Genomic DNA, 20933 nt, shown 5'->3' on the forward strand with positions numbered 1-20933 from the left:
GAATAATTCATTGAAGATTAAGTAATTGCCATTACAGTGGAAAGACTTGACAGGGACACACAGAATTCATGCAAGTGATGTGTGACAGTTCAGATACAGAAATGACGCTAGCTGAAAAATAATCTGTGCTTCTAACTTTCAGCACAGTAACAGCCGCAGTGTCATACCAGAGATTTGTTTTGTGCTGCTTCAGCATGAGGTGGAGAAAGACAGACCTTTACATCGGCTTTTATTCTGTTGGTTTCTTTGTAAATTTTTAGAAAATCAGGTACTTCCAGCTATACACAGTACAAAGCCCCATCCTACAACTGGATCTATATAACTGAATGCTTTTTTCTGGGTGGAGTCCTGTTTAAATCAGTGAAGCTTCACATAAATGCAAGGATATGTCCAGGTGATAATTTATAGGATTGGGGTTCAATGCTGTGTTTTTATCAAGAACTTCTTGTTATATGTAAAACCCACCTGATCTTCGATATTATGCATCTTCCATGCAGTATGACACTGCATTGGGCAATATGCCTTCTTGGGTTTATTTTATATGTGTATAATATATACACAAATAAAAAGTATCACCTGCAAATAATATTTGGAATGTGAAAGACACAAAATGTAAACATTTTATTTGGCAGTTGTTTCAAACAGGTGAATAAATAAATGGAAAAGTACATCTTAATATTCTTTATAGCAACAGATGCAGTTGCACACATATTTACATATTGTGGATGCAAATAACAGTTAATTTAATTTCTTTTTGTTAAAAAATGCAACTTCCAACACCACTAGACTTGACAGTTAAAGATGAAGATACTAGTAATACTTTGTTCTAGCAATCTCAACTTTTAAAGGCATTCATTTGGAAGTAAGATAAGAGAGTCATCATGCATTTAGTTCATTTTGTCCACTTATGGTAGAAAGTCTGATGTAATCTCAGAATTATGAGTGTCATGCGCTTAAGTCAACTATGACATGTTTATAAATCAGTGTAGTTCCCTTAAAACTTGAGGCAAAGAGAAAATCTCGTTTATCGATGGAGACATGTATGAAAGATCTTGGTGCCTGTACGTTTAATTCTTGAAACTTCACAAATTTTGCCTTTTCAGCATCCCAATAATAGACTTGAGTGAAAGAATAATCACTTCCAAGAATGGCATATTGATAATTACTTATCTGAAGCGGTTGGAATACCATTGACCCTCGGGATGGCATCCTTTGTAAATCCAGAAATGCTGAACCACCCCATTTCATTACTTTAGAGTCCCCAATAAATCTTGTTAAGCAAATGTATACATCCTCTTTCACTTTGAAATGTTTCACTGCATATGCATCTTCCATATCTTGGATATCAAAACGCTTAACAAATTCATTTGTTCCTTTGTTCCATTGATATATTACAGGTCTTTGGGAACTACTTGACAGAATTAAATGTGGTTTGCCGGCTATTTCAAGATACTCGACATCAGTATCTCTGTACCAGGCGTGCAGAGACTGATGGGAATAAAATCCATTCCCATTCCATTTGTAAACCGTGGTGAAACCAGCTTTTGAACTGTCTGCAACAACAAAATACCAGTCTTCAGCAATCCTGAAAGTTTCAATGTCATTGGGTTTTCGGATTTTAAGGATCTCAATATCTTGAATTTTTATAAACTTATTAGCAAAAATATCTCTTTTATATATGTGGGAGCCTCCAAACAGCTGCGCGACAATGACATACAGCTGACTCTCAATAACTATAGGTTTACACACAACAGTTGAAGTACCTATAAAAACAAAAGTAAAAGACAGGGTTAGCACCACTTTTTGGATCAGCTGTTGTAATGTGATTTGTCGAGCAGTGTTCATACCTGTAATGTTGTCATAATTCCTGAACATCACTTCTACGTGGTCCCATTCAAGAAAGATGCATTTTCCAGTAAAAGGCTGAGCAATAACCACATGTTCGTCGTTCATGTATGAGAAAGTATCTACTGACAGAGATTGGTATGGCAGGGACTGATAAACTTCAAATTCTGTAAAAGTGCACACAGCATATGATAATTACAGAGATACTTTCCATACTGTACTGAAAAACATCTGCTTAACAGATACCAGTTTATTACAAATTACAGTATTTCATCACTAGTCCAATTTTCCTGTTGATAAAGGAGCACTGCAACTTGTTTTTCAATCTTTCTCAATTAAAAGAGATGCTGTTTTATGTCCCAGTTTTCCAAATCCTTCTATAGCATATTAAAGTCTGAGTAGAAGCTGCAATATAAGACCCACTCCCAAGTGATTCGCGTGTCAGACTTAAACCTGCACAGCATTCATATTGGTTTTAGTGGAAGTTCCATCCAGTATGCAGACTTCCTGCAAAAGTGGACCCTAGAATTAAAAAATATATAGCTTCGACTTTAATTTAACAAGATTACATAATTGGAAGCATGTTACCTGTAATAATGCAGTCAAATTCTTTTGGAGACAGGCTATTGATTTTGCGCTTCTTATATTCTGGTGGGCTTTCACAGTAAATGTCTTCAACTGTTGCATTGGTGCTGCCCAGCCATTCCACTAACCACTTCAGTTTGCAGTCACAATTAAATGCATTGCCTCGAAGATCTCTACAACAAATAAATCATCCATTGAAAATAAGTAGTCAGCTGATGTATTCCTCCTTGCAGGACAACAACAAACTGGACTCTTGTTAAATATGTGCCCTCTTGCTTATTCTCAATTGATGCCTTCCTGGCTTAATTTGTCCTCACTCATAGTTAAAGCTACATACCAGAACCCACACATATTTAATTCTATTAAGGAAATCAAGGAGAATTTAACTTGATAATCAGTAGGAAATTTTTGTTGATTTCCCCAAGTTTACAGGTACCAGCCTACCAAACTGTTGGCCCCATATTTTGGGAGGTTGTTTCTTTTAGATTAGCCTTTCTCAATAGGAGCATTCTAGATAACAAAACCGGAATTAATGTAACCTTATGGTCAGCCAGTCAGTATTTGCTGTCTCCTTTAGATATACTCATTTAGGGCCTTAGAAGACACAAGCAAAGGAGTTCTGTTCAAGTCTTTTACAGCTGTCTTCGGTCAGATTTCAGATCGTATGTACAGGAACAGGCAAGCGCCAGGACCAGACTGTGTAACCACCTGGCCATGATCAGTCATGCCAAGTAATGCTACCAGATACACTGACCATCTCCACAACTTACTGCTGCAGCTCTACACTGTGAATTCAGCCTACCTTGTTAATACAGGGAGCAGGGAAAGGATGTTCTGCGCTCATTATCCCAAATCAGGTGAACCAGAATTTGGTGTGTGTTGTAAACAGGACATACTTAAGTGAAGTGACTATAGGATTTATCTGTTTATCTATATTTTGTATTTTTACTGGTATGTAAGTGATATATTGAAATGAGTTCTTGTTTTGGTTTGGTTGCAATTAGATTTAGTATGGGATACGGTACTTACTAACACATGCTTTTGTGACAAAAGATAGCCTTCCCATAAATTATATGCACATAGAAATGTTACTCCATTAAATATCTTCCACCCTCCCCTCATGCCATGCTCTCTTCTGCATCCCTAAGGATGCATAAGGATTCACTAAGTCTTAATGAACATGCAGCTCTCTTACATAACTACTAACAATATTACTTATCTTCATAGCTGGTGGAATATTCAAAACTAAAGCAAATTATCAACAACAGTAGACAAAACCCAAGCCTACTCATACTGGGTAGTCTCTACCCAGTAATAAGCCCATTACTGGCTATCGGTTTGAATCGTTACTCAGAATGTCCTCTAAAGTAATCTCTTCATATTTTTAGTATAATTAATAGATTAATTAATTGCTTTCTTACACATTTGTTAAAGAATCCAAGCCTTTGAATATGTCTTTTGGAAGCGATTGGAGATTATTATTTGCGAGACTCCTGTAAAAGAAGACACTTCAGTATCAGTGCTATTTCATGAAATTACACATTTTTGCAAGGTGTAATGCTGTGTGGGGTTTTTTTCTTAAGGTAAAGAACCCTGATATTCTCCAGCACTTAGTTCTAAAAGATTGCTTTTAAGAATAGCTCATTTACTTTGTGACTCTTTCTCCCACTAAAATGCCATGCTTCCTTCTGCTTTCTGACTCTTCAGCAGCCTTGCAGCATTTACAATACTTCACTTAGCAAGGTAAAAAGTGCAATCACCTCTGGTGTTTTGCCAACACCATTATTTTAAAACAATTAGTCATGACTGCATCTACTGATGTTTTCCTTATGAGATACCAATACGTGGTATTCATATTACTGCAATTTCCCCACTTTCTTGTATCTCTTCTGTAAGCAAAATCTTAACATTAGGTTTCATTCCATTGGATTTGGGCTTAGCTCATAGTTTTTGGAAATATGCAGTAATAGACAAGAAATTGCTGATCAGCATCAATTTCCTTCCTGGAATGTGTGTGTGTGAGTACATATGTGTAAGACCAGCAAAAAACTGCCATTAATTCCTAATTTTTAATGTTGGGAAAACATTTAAATTCAGTGAGTATTCTAGCTAGTAAAAGTGACAAGGAAATGCAGGCGGGCTTTGAACAAGCAATATATTACATTTCAGTCAGACACGTCTGTGTGAGTCCACCAAAGGTCTGGGTTCTCCAAGATGTCACTGAGGGCATGACAGGAAAAGAATAATGTTGTAGGGTATAGCTTATGCCTCTTTTGATTAACAAAATTATTTACTACTTATGAGAAGAAATTAAAATGAAAAAAATAATTCTAGTTTAAGATCCTAGTTAGAATCTGTAGCTAGTAAGACTTAGAACCTCTTATGTTTTCACTTGTAAACGTAAGAATTATTTTTTAACTGCAATTTCTCTAGCCAGGCAAAGCCACTTAGGCATGTACTTAAAACCAAGAACAGGCCCAGGTGTACTATATCTACTGCCTCATTTAAAATGAAGTGTTTGCCTTATGAGGAGTAGTAAATAGGGGATGATGCCATTAGTCCATTCTGCCTTCACCACTTTCAAAGTACATCTGATTGTAACAGTGTTTGGTGTATGTATCATGTGCTTCACTTATGCTTAATTTTACACTCGAGCAATTCTTTAACAGTCAGGTAACTCATATGGAGAAAGCTAAACAGACTTGCAAGCTGAGGCAGGTTTAACGCCCTATATATTCTTTATGACCTGGATCATAGCAAACTGAAAGGGATGATATACTTGGAAGTACCAGTGGTTTACCACTGCCATGGGAATATGACTGACAGAAAAATGTACACAAGGTTTACGCATTTGCCAATTTTTGGATGAAAATTATGCATTTTATATTCCACTGTTAAAAGCATACATATATTAGCAAACACTGGGTTGCCTATATGGTGCTGTACATGGTATTTGGTTTATAATAAGAGAGTAAAGGTTGAATCAAACATGTGGTTAAACTTATGGTCGCAGTTCTGAAAGAAATGCAATCAAAATTATATATTGTGAATAGAAATTATTTTCCAATCCTAACTGTAAGATTTTGACATTAAATTAGTAAATTTGTGAAAAAATGCTATTTTTCTTTAATTTTCCTTTTCTTATATCTGCTTCAAGCACAACATGAATTGTGTTGCATAACGATAAATACTAGATGGCTCTATTTTACAATAAGGACACACTGTAATTATCAAAGTTAATTGCATTATAAAAATACAAATGTTTGGATAGCTTACTGCATTGCAAAAGTTATGTTGTGAAAAGGAAGCAAACAGAATAAATAGAGCAAAGTTCATCATCTCCTCTAACTTCATGGGACTCATCTGTATGCTTATTTACTATGATTCTTTTTAATATCTTTTATGTACACAAGTACTCTCCTGTTTCTTAAATGAGAAATGCCTCAGGGTGCCAAATGATTATTCTTAACGTGTATGTCCAATTTTCCCCAAAGAGCGGGGAGTGGTTCTGCAAGCAGATTAAACCAGTCACATTCTGTGGTTAATGGACCTGCCTTTGCAGTTATTTTCTGCAAATTTCTCATTGTCTTCATGAATAGTGCTCCATGCGCAATAGCAGCATGATGCACAAATCTATGTCCCAAAAGTGTTCATGCAAACACCTGCAAGCAGCAGTGGCTCCTCAAATGTGGTTCTATCTTTTGCATATGTTTTCTCTTACGAAACTGCTGAAGCAACCCTGGAAACCAATGTAACAGGCAAGACAAGATGTAACTCTTGGACTGTATGCTCTGTGGAGAAGAAACTCTGCCTTCCTCTGTGTTAGAAAAGCAGTTTGCTCACTGGCAGCGACAGCTACTAAATAAGTAAATGAATATGATAAATAATGTACTGGACCCATTTATGAATATAAAGCTATTCATGTGCGTAAATATTTTGAAGACAGGGTCCCAGTTACCAGCCTTACCCAATTATCTGCCTTTTTTAACAATGCTATAATTATGCCTATACCTCTAATATGGATTTTTATGGCATGTGCACAGCCTGTTTATATACCGTTTTCCCTCTCCGCTCTTTCCTCTTCCTCAGACCTAGAGCCATTCTATAAATAACTTTATATACACGAGTAGTCACAGTAGGCTCGGTTTCAGCCAGCTGTGAGTCTTGGCTATTCTGACCAAAAAGGGATGAGTAAAGTGTTTTATGGTACATTTACTACGTGGTGACTATGCGGTAAATTGCAATTCAACTATTATATTTATGCATTAACTATTTAAAATGGAACCTTTGCTTTCCCTCCTGTGTCAAAATCTATGAAAGAAAAAGTTAAATGACCCTGTTTCAAAACCCTCTTGGAGGTTATTGTGTTAAGGCCAAAAGGTCAGAATCCACTCCCCTGCCTATGACACACACCCCAAGATATATGCTTCAGAATGCAAATACTCAGAGCTGGGTATATACCTATGTCAGGCTCACCCCGGATGTTTTAGCCTCCTTCTCTTACATTATTTTTGTAGTTTTTATGTTTTCTTACAGTACCTATTGTATTTTCAATAAATTTATTGCTTGCTAAAATAAAATTATTGTTAAAAGATAAACTTGATGTAAGATAAAGAGACAAAAGCCTGTCTAAAAACTGTCTTACTAGCTCAGAGCATGAGAATGCTACTCTTGTGCTTGCAGTGAAATGTTACAGGTATTTCTTGCCAGTGTGCATTTCACCTGCTGAGCACAGTGTGAGAAATGCCTCCGCTGGTGTGAGCATGGGAAGCGTTGCTCCTAACAGCCACATTAGCACCCAGAGTGCCTTTGACTAATTTCCCCTCTCAGATAACGCAGTGAGGGGGCTGCAGCATGTCAGAGGGCAAGGGTCTGGCTGTGTTTCCAGGATAGCCGAAGGGCTGAGCAGCAACACAAGGAATGTTAAGCAGATCCCAGTGTCAGTGAGTGACAGATCCTGACTATGGGATGCTCTGGCTTGCGTGCAGGAGAGGACAGGGTGCAATGCAGGGCTTCGAAGCCGATCCTGTTGAAGTCTAAAGGCTGATATGCCCCACAGTTAAGTGGAAGAAGTGGATCGGTAAGTCATAATAAGTGCATCTGGTTGCAACTCTTTTATTTAAAATTGTTCAGGGTGGGAATTTTCAAATGTGATTTGGTGAAATTCCACCTTCCTCCTCTCCAAGTCCCAAACTGGGACTCACCTTGTCAGTCCCAAGCTTCCTGACCCTCCTGCTTTCTCCCTGCTCCTACATGCTCAGCTGGAGATCCCCAGTGCTCGGAGCAGAGAAAGTTGGGGAGCTACTGCCAAACATGTACTGCAAGGAAGCTGTCTGGGTCTTGGTCTTCTACACATACCACAGTTTGGAAGTCTTTGGTGGAAACACAAAGATTAACATTCTAATTAAATTACTATTATACCACTTAAACAAATGTGAACAGCTACATATCAAAATGCAAAATTAAACAACACAGTGGTTCAGTTACTATATTAAACATACCAAGCAATATATTCAACCACTTTACTTACAGGTGAATTAAAGATTTCAGTCCTCTGAAAGTATTTCTTGAAATTGACTTAATGCTGTTGTTCTCTATGAACCTGTAACGGGTCGTAAAGTCATTCTGGTCAAAGCAATGCCTGGAACTTGGAAGCCCACCCACTCTATTCAATAATGCCAGGAAATATACTTTTGTCCACTCACAAATATTCTAGATGAGGAAGGCCCATGAAAGCATCATCACTAATAACATCAAAAGTGTTGGATGTAAACAACCTGTGTAAAGAGATGCAAAACAAAAGACCATGAGGTTATTACATCTTTAGAAAATGGTTCAGCAAGCCATGGTAGGCCAAATTTCCACTGCCTGGTTCAATGGTTTTGTCTGTGCAAGCACTACAGGATGGTCAGGCTGATCTGTTGCACCATAGTCTGGTGCAAAGGGAAGGACCCAACAACTCCTTGCTTTGCATACTGGGGCCATCTGATAAAATTCCATTGACTTCTGTGGGATGTAAACGTGGGTTTATCATGCCAGTAAAACAATGAGATTGTACAAGTGCCACTGGAGACATACTTGGACGACAATGAAATGTTCAACTACTAGAGAGGTCTAAATTGTCTTGAAGAACACTTACTTTTGATGACAATATAGGGAAAGTATCCAGCTGGTTGGCCAGACATCAGGTTGAATTTGCACCACTGACAGGCAGGAAAATCCCTTAACTTACAAGTTAAACTTGTGAGCATATTTGACCTGAGGGTACTGAGAAGTTACTGAGAAAAAAATAGAAAATCTCTTAATTTAGTCAGTGTTCAAATCAGAACTATTTTTAAGACCACATTATACCTGCTGGAGATAGCTCTTAGTGTGTGCATGTATTTTTCATCCATCTAGAAGTAAAAATAGCAGCAACACATTTAATTTTATGTAATTTTGTAAGCATTAAAAGTAGACTAGCATCGATTTTTCCAACTTTATTTATGCTTATCAGCCATGTTTGCATTTGTCCATTTTATTTCAGCTCTGGACTGCCACACCCTTAATATGGTGAGGCGTTATCAATGAACTTTACCCCAGTGGAATACTAGATGCACATCTATATTTTATTCAGTTGGACCTCATGGATAAATAGATTTATACTATGACCTCCTTAGGCATTCAGAATTCAAGATTTCCAAGTATGAATTAATACATTTAATGAGTTAATCTCTTATTTTGAAGTTTGCATTAAGAATAAATTGCAGTTGATTTATTTTCTCACTTGGCTATTGCAGAATGTGCTGCTTCCACTTTAAATATGTTCCTATATACATACGAAAAATATAAGCAGGAAATTCTTCCTTTTTTTAGAAACAATGAATACTTCTCTTTCTTAGAGGAAATAAGTATTTTTGTAAAATCTCTGAACCAGAAGACCAATTTAGTAAATCTTCTGCCTGCAACTAATTTTACTTTTCTGATGTGATTTCACTGGATAATTTTTCCTTTTCTGCACTCTACCCTCCTTGTAATTTCAAGAACAGGGTGGTATCTCTTTAAATAGTATAGCTATTTTAGAGATTGCCAGGCTTGTAGCATAGGTCTTGCACTTCGTGAGCTCATTTGCCTCCCATCTTGTACCTCCCCACAATGGCTGTATCATGCGTATTTGATGCACAAAGTGGCTTTTCTCCCACTCTGACCTCAGACACGAGATTTTCTTGATCTGTGACCCACCAGCTAGCTGTTTCTGAGTACAGAGGTTGAAGATACTGCACTGTGGCTAGGGACTATATTGCTTAGCAGGAACTGTACACTGCTAGCAGGTATGGATCCTGGTGCCATGATTACCTCCCTTCTTTCTATGGGCTTTCATGTCATCAGTTTATAAGGGCACCCTCAGCACGTTGCTGATACACAGAGTTACGAGTGCTGGAGATGACAGCAGGAGATTTTCTCGACATTTAGGGAACACTTCACCATAGCTGTGAGGTCCTTTGTATTCTTGCTGTCAGATGAAGAGCATAGAGCATACCGTCCATACTATTCAAGAAGAAAAGCTCTCCTGGCCTGGGACTTAGGAGTAATGTTAAGCACAATGAGACCCTAACTCTTCCAGAGGCCATTGCTGCTACTACAGTAAAAATAGTAGCAAATAATAATAGCGGCAGATATATTCCACTCTTAGAAATGTGTGACTGGCATACTGGAGATACCAAGTTACATTTGGACTCTAAAAATGTAATGCAGGAGACTATTATGTAAAAATATGTATAGGTTGCTAAATCTTGCTATTGACTAAATTAAACCTACCAATACTGCTATAATCATGCAAAGCTAAAACTTACTTTAATTGTTAATTAACTTGAGCTTTCCATATTCTTATTTCCCTTGCTGTCTTCTGCCAAAGGCAGAAATTTTTCTTTCCTGCTTCCAAACTGGAGTATTGGTCCCACGGATACAATCCTGCTCCTATGGTCTGTGTTTAAGGAGTCCTTTGCCTTAGATCAGCAGACTGACTTTCCAAAGATGGCAAGCAGCTCGGCTACCATGTTAGAAATATATCTGGAAAAGTGTTCAGCAGTATTTTTAGAAATGCTAGGTAGCAGAAGTAAGTAATCTGTGGATTGTTTGCACCGTTTTAACAGATCTCTCATCAAAGCCTACAATGGAACAAAACCTTATTTTCTGGGGTCAGAGCTTTTGTTGCAGCATTGATTAGCAGCAGCTTAGAACGTGCGTTTCAGTGAAGTATACAGCAGATCATGCAAATTATTACCATTACTAAAACGCCAAAAGCCATTGCCAGAGACACAGACCCCACTGTGCCGGGCACTGTAATAACTCAAAATAAAAAGACTGTGTCTGTCCTGCTCCACCCTACCCAATTCTGCCTCCCCTGGCAGTGAGATTGCTAAGTGTAGGTGGCGTATCGTAGCCAAGAGAGATGATGTCCTACTCACTCTCTTCAGATACAAGCTCCACCAATGCTGCTATTTCTTTTTTTTTTTTTTTCCTTTGAAAGGCCCATTGCAGGAATTATGTGAAATGTGTCCCTTTTGTGATTTGTGGCCACCTGGGAAAAGCTTCTCTGGAATAAAGCACCATGGAAAAGCATTTAGGTTTCCATAGTAACTGCATTTACCTATTTACCCTGTATCCAAAATTGTACGGTACGTCTGCACCTCCTTATCAGCTCCACTTGAGGTAGCAGAGTACAGCTAGGGTCAGGGCTTCAGCTGTCAGTGCACCAGCAGTTTAATCGAACAGCCGTAGGGCTCCAATACATCAACATTACACCTCTGACCACATCTAGAGTACACGGGAAGTCAGTCTGGGACAGATGTCCAATTTTGATTTTGATCACATCGGGGAGTCTGTCTTACCGGATTTCTGAGACAAATCTGGGTGTGTGTCAGGCTGGCAGCACATCCACTATAAACAGTTCAGGTTACACCCCCTCTACCCCTGTATAGCTCGCAATTATATAATCGTATGCCCACATTTCTAGGAAAGCCTGTCAGCCTGTAAAAATCCTATATAGAAATGCATCTAATATTTAAACATCCCAAAATATTCCCTTTCTGTGTATACCTCATTGCAGTATTTGATTTTGAAATAGCTGCTTGAATTTTTTTAATTGGAAGAAAATCTTCACTACTTTTTTGGGTTGTTTTTTTTTTTTCAAAGAACATGAAATAACAATTAGGGCCAAATCCAGGTGCTATGAAGGCAAAACTCCCACTGAAGTGACTAAACTTCCACAGAAGTCAGTGGCAATTTTACATGGAAAGGGACTCCAGGACCTGTCCCACTGCAATGAAGGGCCTGATCTGAGCGGTTTTGAGCTCACAGTCGATGGGAGTTGCAAATGGGCAGCTTTATATTGGGATCAGGCCCCAGGACTGCAGAAAAGAAACAAGAATAGTTGTTGCAATGCTCAAATCCCTACTGTAATGTTAATTAAAGTATAATAAAGATAGCATACGTTCTGTCACCGAAAGCTTCAGCATGTAATCATTCAAAGTAGCACTGACAACAGATAGCCTTGCAAAATACTAAGTAGATACACTTCGAAAAAAATGAAACATGCACTATCTTTCAAATTGCTAAAAAGTCTTGTATTTTGTCATCTAATGAATCTTCTCTTGCTGTTTCTTATAAAATTAATACTGACACCCTTTCTATAATATTTATGGATACATATACATTTCATAACAAAAATTGTATCATATAAATATTTCTCACAGAAGCTGCAGAGATGGTGTGAGCAAAAAACTCCCTTCTGGGATTTTAGTAAAAGCAGATCTCACAAAGGATCTGGAAAGAAGAAAAAAACAACCTTATATTAATGTAGTCTCATATATCTGTGGTTATAACACTGATCTGGTCATCACAGACAAATTTATTTATATAAGTAAAAAAAAATAAAACCTCAAAAAATGAATGTTACAGGTTTCATGTAGTATAGAAGAAGGTATAAAATGGGATGTGTGCACATACACAGACAGACAGACAGATGAAAGAGATGTAAAAATCAGGATTCAAGGATGCAGCACAATTTTAACACATTAGCTGATGATTCTGAATGCTGGAGGTACTCCCTGCAGCAAGCATCCTTCTGTACGCACTGAAAACACCACACATCCTAGTTCATTTTAAATCATAAATTAAATAACCAAATGCTTACAGCCCTTACAGTGAGATAACATCAGGTGGAACGCTGCGAGGAATAGATCTGGCATTTTCACATAAAGCATTATCTTTGGTACAAGTACACCAGGCAGGACATTTTGGCTTCACTGGTTTCTTCCCTTCAGTCAGCAAAAGCACAGATAAAAGGCATAAGAAATAAGCAATTCTTCTAAAGGGTCTGCTGGCATTTCCCATTCTTTTGATCCGCTCTCGTTCCAGCCAGTTGAAAGAATATCCCAAAACATGAACAGGGGTTCTTTATTCAGCCATTGGATGTCTTTCTATAAGTCCAGGTCAATATTTGTCTCTGCTTTCCCAACCCTTTTCTTTCTCTTTCACTCTGTTTTTGTAGACAGAAACCTGCAGCTGATCTGTATGTTTCCACTCACTCAGGCAACGTACTGCTCAGAGAAGAGACCTGCGAGGTGCTGTAAGATGGGGAAAATCCAACCGGCTGAAGGGAAAAAAAAAAAAAAAGAAAAAAAAAAAAGACTTGCATCACCACAAAAACACCGAGCACAACACAGCATTAGATTGCAAAGTGATGTAACTGAGAAATACACTGCTTTCTGTTTTCACAGGGAGGCCCTTTCCCTGTTACCAAAAATAGTACAGCATTATGTTTTGCTGGTGGGTGGGTGAGTGGGTGTGGGGTGGAGTGTATGTGTGTGGGGGGAGAAATCAGTCATCTCTTACTGGATCCCTACAACCTCGTGAACCTTTGAGAATTATGCTTCACATATTGCAAGCAGCAGAACTAACGGCAGTATCCACAGGAAAATGAAATCGAGCGAAACCATCAAAAGCATTGCTGCAAAAGCTGTTAGATTAATTTTTATCCTTAGCCCTTATTGCACATATTTGTACCACTGAAAAACAAGCTGCCACACATGGAAAATATTACAATGTATGAGAGAATGCCTACAACTGTCATTCCTAAACAAAATATTTTCTCATGCAAAATAGACCCCAACTGCTTTTACAGCTTTTTTTTTTTTTTTTTTTTTAAGAAAAAGAACCATTCTTATTTGTTACATGTTTTCTGAGCTGGTTAAATAAAGTGGATCAAGCACCGTTCAAAATGGACAACGCTAATTAAAAGTCCAAGTTAAAAAATGTATTTGCTTGGAGACTGGTTTGATCATTTTAGATGGAAGAAAGAAAATTGTTATTTAAACACCAGCTATGTTAAACCTGTTGTTAAGAATGGACCTTCTTTGAAAAGTGCCAAGGTAGGGACATATCTTGATGGTAATAATGAATCTTTACAATACTGCCTGGAGGCTGCAATTGAAATTAGTGCTAGGTGCAGTATGAATACTCTGTAAGAAACAGTCTGCAGCCTGAAGACTTTACAGTAAACGACATTAAATATTTTATAGGGAACTTAAGCAGCACCTAAGTGTTATTATATAAAAAATGGTAAGACAAAACTAATGAATGCCCAATAGCTGGAAAGTCATATGGGATGATTTTATTTTTTCCGATATAGGATTGCTATTAGAAGAGTTTTGCAAACTTTAATAGGTCTTGACACTTCCCCGTCAGACTGGCAGCACTGTTTGCGTTACACAGATCACAAAGTCTACTAGGGTCAACTCGATGGTAGAGAAATTTAGTACAGTCATGCTCACTATTGGCTCCTTTACATAAGTGCTGTCTCCTCACCAGGAGATACCTGTAAGCCAGAAGATCTCTCTTCACTGCTGGTTACTCCTCCTTTGATTCCACATGGCCACCTGGCTCTGACCCATTGCTCCTGCTCTACAGGGCATGAAATCTTAAGACCAACACCGGGCCATGTCTGTCTTCCTCAGGAACAATGCCAGCAAGGCCCAGCGCATACCCAGATATGGGTGCCCAGTGGGAATTTCAGATGCTACACGTGGAAGATGGCAAAAGGGGACAACAGCTTGCAAAACTGCAAGAAGCTCAGCGTATGGACACTAGGCAGGACCCCAACATTGCTGAGTCCTTGCCTGGGCGGTGGCTGAGGTCTGTCTCCCTGGGTTGAGAGGAGACCTGCGGAGCTCACACCTGGCAGTGGGACTGCATCCTCTGAGGGACTGGGGATGGCCAGAAGCATCCAGAAAGCTTTCAGAGGCAGAGGGCCGCCACGGAAGGCCCTGCTGGGAGAGGACTCCGGTGCCTTGCATCAGCACGCTTCCCCACCTGGCGCCCGTGCCTGCGGAAGAAGGCAGCTCATGCTTTCTCAGCTCCCTTGCTCTCTGCGGTGTGGTTTTTTTAAAGCTCTTTATTAATTTAAGTGCAGGCCCATGTTTTTGCTCATAAGGAAATCTTCCCTGTCAGCAGTCTCTCCTGAAGCAGGACTGACTTCAACTAGGAGTGACACAGAGCTGCGTTATTTCTGAGCCCTTCCACCTCCTGTAAGAAAATGGTACAGAATTACAGTAACCAAAGCACTGAAATCATTATAAAGCAAACGTCGATGCCTTCCCCTGGGTATACAGGTTACTTCTTGCTCTGGAAATGATCTAATTGTACAACTGAGAAGGGAGCTGGGTTTGTGGGACTTGCGTAACTAGGGTACACTATCTTCTCCCCTCCGAGATGTCCAAAAGCACAGACTTTGGTGAGGTGAGAACAGAAAATTCTCTAACTTTTTGCTGAAAGAGAAGAGGCCTGTTGTTGTTTGTTTATTCCTGGCAAAGCTACCCATTGCCATGGCGATATTTTGCCATTGACGGTGTAACCCCATGTTTCATTTCCTTCAGCTCATTCACTGAAATCCACCATTAATTACTTAGGCATTTCTTTTTAGTTAATACTCCAGCCACATTGTGAACCTCCTGAAAACTTTGCAGTGTAGCGGGTTTTCAGCAACAAATGCACATTCTGCAGCAGGGCAGCAACCTGACTCCGGTTTTGTCCGTGCAGAGAACCGCCTGGAAGTTAGTTTTCTATTCCAAACTACCTGCCAAAACAACCGTTTTTTCCAAAATTGCAAATAATGTGAATATTTATAACAGCCCCGTCGAAAGAGAGGCATAAATCACATTTTCCAGAGTCCTTTTGTGCCAAGCTCAGTATTTCATTTCTTGCCATGTAGTTGTTTAAGAACAAATTGGTTTCTGGATTTTCAGTGGCCTAGCTGCTCTCCAGCCATTGCAACATTTGGCTCACCCTTTACCTATGCCATCACTGTTTGTTTTCTGGCTAACAGAGCAGGCGATTGCCTGCTGTACCCACGTCCGAGCGCCTGCCTCTAGGTCCTTGCTAGCTTGTCTTCGCTGGTGCTTCAGGTACCGATTAGGCACACTGTGGTTCAAAATTTATTTGTTTTTCTTTCAGCAAGGTTTCAGCGGGAGGGCTCGCGTTACTCGGTCTGCTTCCCGTCGTTTGACAACGTTTTAGCCGAAAAATCTTCACCCTGCCGGGCAACGGAGGTGCTGGCCGGCAGACATGTTCCAGTGCGGGCAGGGATGCAGTGTGCTTCTGGCTGCCGCCGTGGGCCCGGTGTCGGTACCGAGCGGGCCAGCAGGTCCCGACACGGACCTGAGCGAGACCGCCCGTACCACCGCCTGGCCGCCCGGGCCGCGGCTGCGGGCTTCGGGCCGAGGCTGCCCTCACCCGCGCCCGGGGCGGGCGGGCGGCCCGGTCCGGTATCCCGGCAACCCGCGCGCGGCAGCCCCGCTCCCGCCCGCCGCCGGCGCGCGCTGCCCCGCGGGGCGGGCGCCTGCGCCTGCCCCTGCCCTGCGCGCGGTCTCGGCGCGGCGGGCGGTTCGAGGCAGAGCGGGGCTGAGGAGGGGCCCCCCGCGCCGAGGCGGCGCGGAGGGAGGGCGGGGCGCGCCCTGGCTTCCCTTTCGCCCTCCCCACGCTCCGCCGGTGCCCGCTCACAATGTCCGCCCTCTTTGTAACGAGGCAGAATCGTCCGTCGCTGCACCGAGCAGAGCAGATTTTAGTGTTCCCTGCGCTTTATTAATACGCTGCGGCATTTCGCCTCTTTAATTTTGACCAGAGCTAAGTAAGCCGTAGTGACCGAGTATTTCCCACCTATTCACTCTATACGGTAAGAATCAAATAGCTTATTTCTTCCGGTGTATCCAAATTGTTAGGTAACGACAATTTTTATGATAATCAGCCATCTAATAACAAGCTTGGTGCAGGTATATGGTTGGTCAAAATTAAAGATACTTTTGCTAGTTGTCATTGGAGGTATTCACCACCTAGCATTACTCGGGTTCTTTGGTCAGACTTAGCGCAACTTTTGTAGCTTGGTTTCTAGAGCAAACATATGCATTTATTATTATTAATATTTACTAAAAATACATTTTTAGCAAGTATTCTCAAATATCTGGCTACAATGTGAATAATTCTGTAAGTAAACCTGTTTGCTAAAATATTTGAGGAAAGCAAACACAATCAGAACATAGAGCCAAAAATTTTTTTTAAAAATATGTAATACTTTTTTGAGGGATTAACTCTGCTCCACTGACTATATTTGCATATTTGCATTAGCCCAATATGTTTTCATTACCAACATATGACAAAATTTAAATAAGCTTCCTGTGGTTTCATACTGACTACATTTCCCTTTGCAGATACATATACTGTTACAGTTATCCTTTAATTCATCCTGCTTTTAGAAAATTGTGTTGCCTTTTCTATGCTCAGGATGAGCTGCCTGCACATATGTGGCCTAATCCAAAATCCACTGATGGTGATGGCGAGACTTTAGTGGAACTTCACTGTCCTTGGTGTCAAGCCCATAATATTACACCACACAGATGCACAATAGTCCGAATCACACCCCCAGTATTCATGAGTCTCCTAAAGAACAAAACATTGTCATTGCTATGTTACCATTGTGTTTGAAGCAGAAGGATTTTGAGATCAAAGACTCCTACAAACATCTCATGAGTCTGAGTTTTCGCTCTCCCAGTGCCACCCTTTTAACAAATTCTGCAGCAAATGGCAAATTTAAAGCAGCTGAGGCCAAGGCTGTACTTTCAATAAACAAAACTAAGTCTTGTGAATTCTAAACAGTTCTGAAAAGACTATGCTTCCTGGTGGATCTGGCACCAAGAGCCATTGCCAGGAAGAGGCCTTCTGCAGGTTAGGCATAATAAAACTCGAGATGCTTTTACAACAGCTCATAGCACAGACTAGCTTGGGAACAATCACGGGGCTGCCCAGAACTTTTTATTTGGAAAGTTCTTCTGACTTTGCCCTGTCCTGTCTATACGGGTCTGTATTACGGATATCCTTCTTTATTACACCACAAGAGGTTCATTAAAAGCAGAACAACCAGGCCAGTCCCTGTGTCAAAAAGCTGAGGAAATGGCTACTTAATTGCTGCCAACTTTAGAGGAAAGAAAAACTTGGAGGGTGGTCTCCTTTCCCTTGCATAAAGTAGCCAGTTCACAGTTGACTGTGGAGTTAGAAGTGATCACCTCTGAAGAGAGTCAGGTCTTGGTTCTCATGGCCAAAATTGCATGGTGATGGAGAACACCTACTCCACTGAGCATATCCTGGTGAGTGTGCAGGTGGTTCTAGGACTGCTCACTGGCTTAGGTACACCAGAATTTGACCAATGACAAAAAGTATGTCAGGAGGGATGTCTGTTACCTGAACTGCCATTCTTTAAAATGCGCAATGTATTTAATTCAAAGAGAAGCTAGGCAAGATTAATCTATGTTTAGGTTTTATTATGTTACAGCCAAGACTTCCGACATCTTTATGATTGTTGATGCTTTATTTTCAATTCCAGGTTTTTAAATAGTAGAGAATATTAGAAATTACCCCAGAAGACACTTTAAAGCTATAGGATTTCTACCCCGTGTGATTTTTGAAAGGCTCACTCAGGCTGGGAGGGATCTAAGGAGGACACCTCACCCAACCTCCTGGGTAACCAAGAGGGATAAAGGCTAAGAAGCTAGATATGAAGTATCCAAAATGTACTATGTTTTGATATCACATGACTTCTAAACCAGTATCACAAAATTTTAAGGACCTAATCTGTCATCTCTGAACAGCTGATACGGACAATACTGCTCATGTTAAGTGTGTTCACATGTTCACTGGGATGATGGTTCATTCCAGTCTGACTCTCTTCCAAGGCAGGCAGATAAGCACCACAGCTCAGTAGCTTTACCTTATGTAAGTAAAGAAAAATAACAGAACAAACTATCAAACAGAAAAATCCATTAACTGTCCTTCAGGCCACACATGGACATAACCTCAGTTACTGGATTGGCCCTTCACTATGAGAAAGACCCCATAAATCCTATCGATCTTGTTCTGTATTGACCCCCAGTTTCCTCTGGGGTTGTCTATTCCTGTTCCTCCAAATGGGATTGGATGCCTGTATAAATCCCAGAGCTGGGATTCCTTAGCTCTTCCCTCGCTCCTGCATTCTCTTTTCCAGCAGAGTGGGACTAGTTGCTTTCTCAGGTTTTTAAAAGGCTCATAAGCTTTGTTACAAAGCAGAATGCTTTGCAGCACACAATCCAGTAGCACAAAGTTAACTCCTCTCCTGAATACTACCCACTTTTCTCCAGACCTAAACAAATAATTCCTGCTTTGTTTCTGTTGTCTGTGTTTTGCCTTGAAAATGCTGACAATGGATATTTAGAGATGGGAGAAATGAAAAGAGCAAGCATACAAGCTCAAGAGCAAACAAGAGCCCAGTTCAAAGATGTGTGAAGCTGTGCTACTTCATGGTCCACAGCAGGAACTGAGACCACACCTAACATGGAGGGAAGTATTAAGAAAGGAAACAATTAAAAAGAACACCAGGTTTTCACTTGCTGCAGAAACCTGCACTTTCTCAATCTTTCAAGAAAAGTTCCAAGAAAATTTGCCAGTAGTTAATTTATACTCTGGGAAGATCAACATCTTGTGTGTGCAAGGTTGGAAGTGGGGGCACTTTTCAGCCAGACAACATGCCCATCCACTTCAGTGGAACCAACATCAGACTCATCACCTAGCGTGCATCCTACCCTAAGATTGAAGTGCCCTCTATAGGAACCTCTCAGGGAGGAAAAGTTGTCTTCAAATATGCAAGTTACTTTTTTGCCTTTTTTTCCCCTACATAGCCTGATCAGACATTAAAAGCGTGATACTACTGAGAAAATCTATGGTTAATTTATAATTGGAAATGGTCTCATGACTTCTGAAGAAACTGACGTGGCAATATTGAGAACACAGTTCTGTGCAACGCTTTCCTTAATGGGGTGGTTTCCCTCTTCCCCACTCTTCCACAGGCTCTTGGTTCTGCCCTCTTCCACAGCTCGCTACCAGTGTCTCTCTCTCTCATGGTATTCTCTAAACTGGATTAAATAAATGATCTGGTAAAAGAACAAAAAACCAAATAAAACCCTAAACAAGCCCAAATCCTTCCAAAACAAAACAATAATTGCTAGAGCCAGAACAAGCAGCTGAGGACACAAGCGGGCAGGGAGTACTGGCTTCGCTGGTAGAGAAAATGTATAGGGAGCCACACATCTGAGGGGCAGTTTTTTCTTACAAATGCTCACAAACATTTAAATGAACTGTAGGACAGAACTGGTGACAAAGTACCTCAGTCTGGACCAAATAGGACAAAATATGAACCTCATAAAATGCCCTAGTATTTATCCAGCATTGTTTAAAAGTTATCATCTAACTGGAGGACAGACCCTCAAGAGGTGTATACAGACACTTGATAATTATGATATTCACTTTGCCAGCCCCTTGCACTATTTATTAATTTAGTAGTTGTTCATAGGAGGTATCCTTCATGCCTACAGTAAAAATATAGAGGGATAGAAAATCCAGGCCAGTAAGAACCCTGTATCTGAAACAAAATGTCCCAGATTTTCTAGCATGAGCAAGTGCTTTCTACAGACCCAAAACAACATACCACTGTCACTGTAGCTAAATGCCATTTAATTGGCAGCTAGAAAAGTCTGTAAGACATTTCTTCATGGAAAAATGTTTGAGCTCTTCCAGTTTGCCAAGATGCTAATTAAAAACAGACGGCATGTTATAAAATCCTTTCCTTGACCTGTGCTATCTTACATTGCCCTTCTGTACTTTTTTTATGGCATTGGCTCCCTGCAGAATTATTCTAATCTTTATAAACTTGTATTTAATTTTCCTTGTCATTTTGCAGACAGAAAAAAGTAACTAAATGTTATTTATTTAAGTGTACATAGGAAATTTATTTGTTACATGGCAGAGATAACAGGCTTTTGAGGAGAGAATCTTTACTCATTAAAAACAGAAGGTTTCTACATCCTGAATAATTCACAATGAAAGAAATCTTAGTGCCACTGAAGTCACTGAAATAGTTCAAGTAAAAGCCTCACTGGAGTGCTATG

General features: G+C 40.1%; 1 protein-coding gene across 4 annotated transcripts in view; it reads right to left on the bottom strand.

Annotated features, from left to right (window-relative positions):
• Nucleotides 1–675: 675 nt before the first annotated feature.
• Nucleotides 676–20933, bottom strand: part of LGI1 (leucine rich glioma inactivated 1) — a 32489-nt gene continuing 12231 nt past the window's right edge. For 2 of the 4 annotated variants that reach the window (XM_072869649.1, XM_072869650.1), the window contains exons 2-9: nucleotides 12614–13063; nucleotides 12163–12234; nucleotides 8136–8207; nucleotides 7961–8032; nucleotides 3852–3923; nucleotides 2434–2603; nucleotides 1848–2012; nucleotides 676–1763 (exon numbers count right to left, since the gene is read on the bottom strand). In XM_072869649.1, the coding sequence (XP_072725750.1) occupies nucleotides 946–1763; nucleotides 1848–2012; nucleotides 2434–2603; nucleotides 3852–3923; nucleotides 7961–8032; nucleotides 8136–8207; nucleotides 12163–12234; nucleotides 12614–12804 (1632 nt within the window). In that variant the 5' untranslated portion in view covers nucleotides 12805–13063 and the 3' untranslated portion in view covers nucleotides 676–945. Of the gene's footprint in view, nucleotides 1764–1847; nucleotides 2013–2433; nucleotides 2604–3851; nucleotides 3924–7960; nucleotides 8033–8135; nucleotides 8208–8569; nucleotides 8681–12162; nucleotides 12235–12613; nucleotides 13064–14287; nucleotides 14995–15760; nucleotides 16258–20933 lie in introns of those variants that run through there. The other 2 variants (XM_072869648.1, XM_072869651.1) reach the window with 2 other exon arrangements.

This window comes from Ciconia boyciana, chromosome 8 (assembly GCF_034638445.1).
Source record: "Ciconia boyciana chromosome 8, ASM3463844v1, whole genome shotgun sequence".
Classification (NCBI taxonomy): domain Eukaryota; kingdom Metazoa; phylum Chordata; class Aves; order Ciconiiformes; family Ciconiidae; genus Ciconia; species Ciconia boyciana.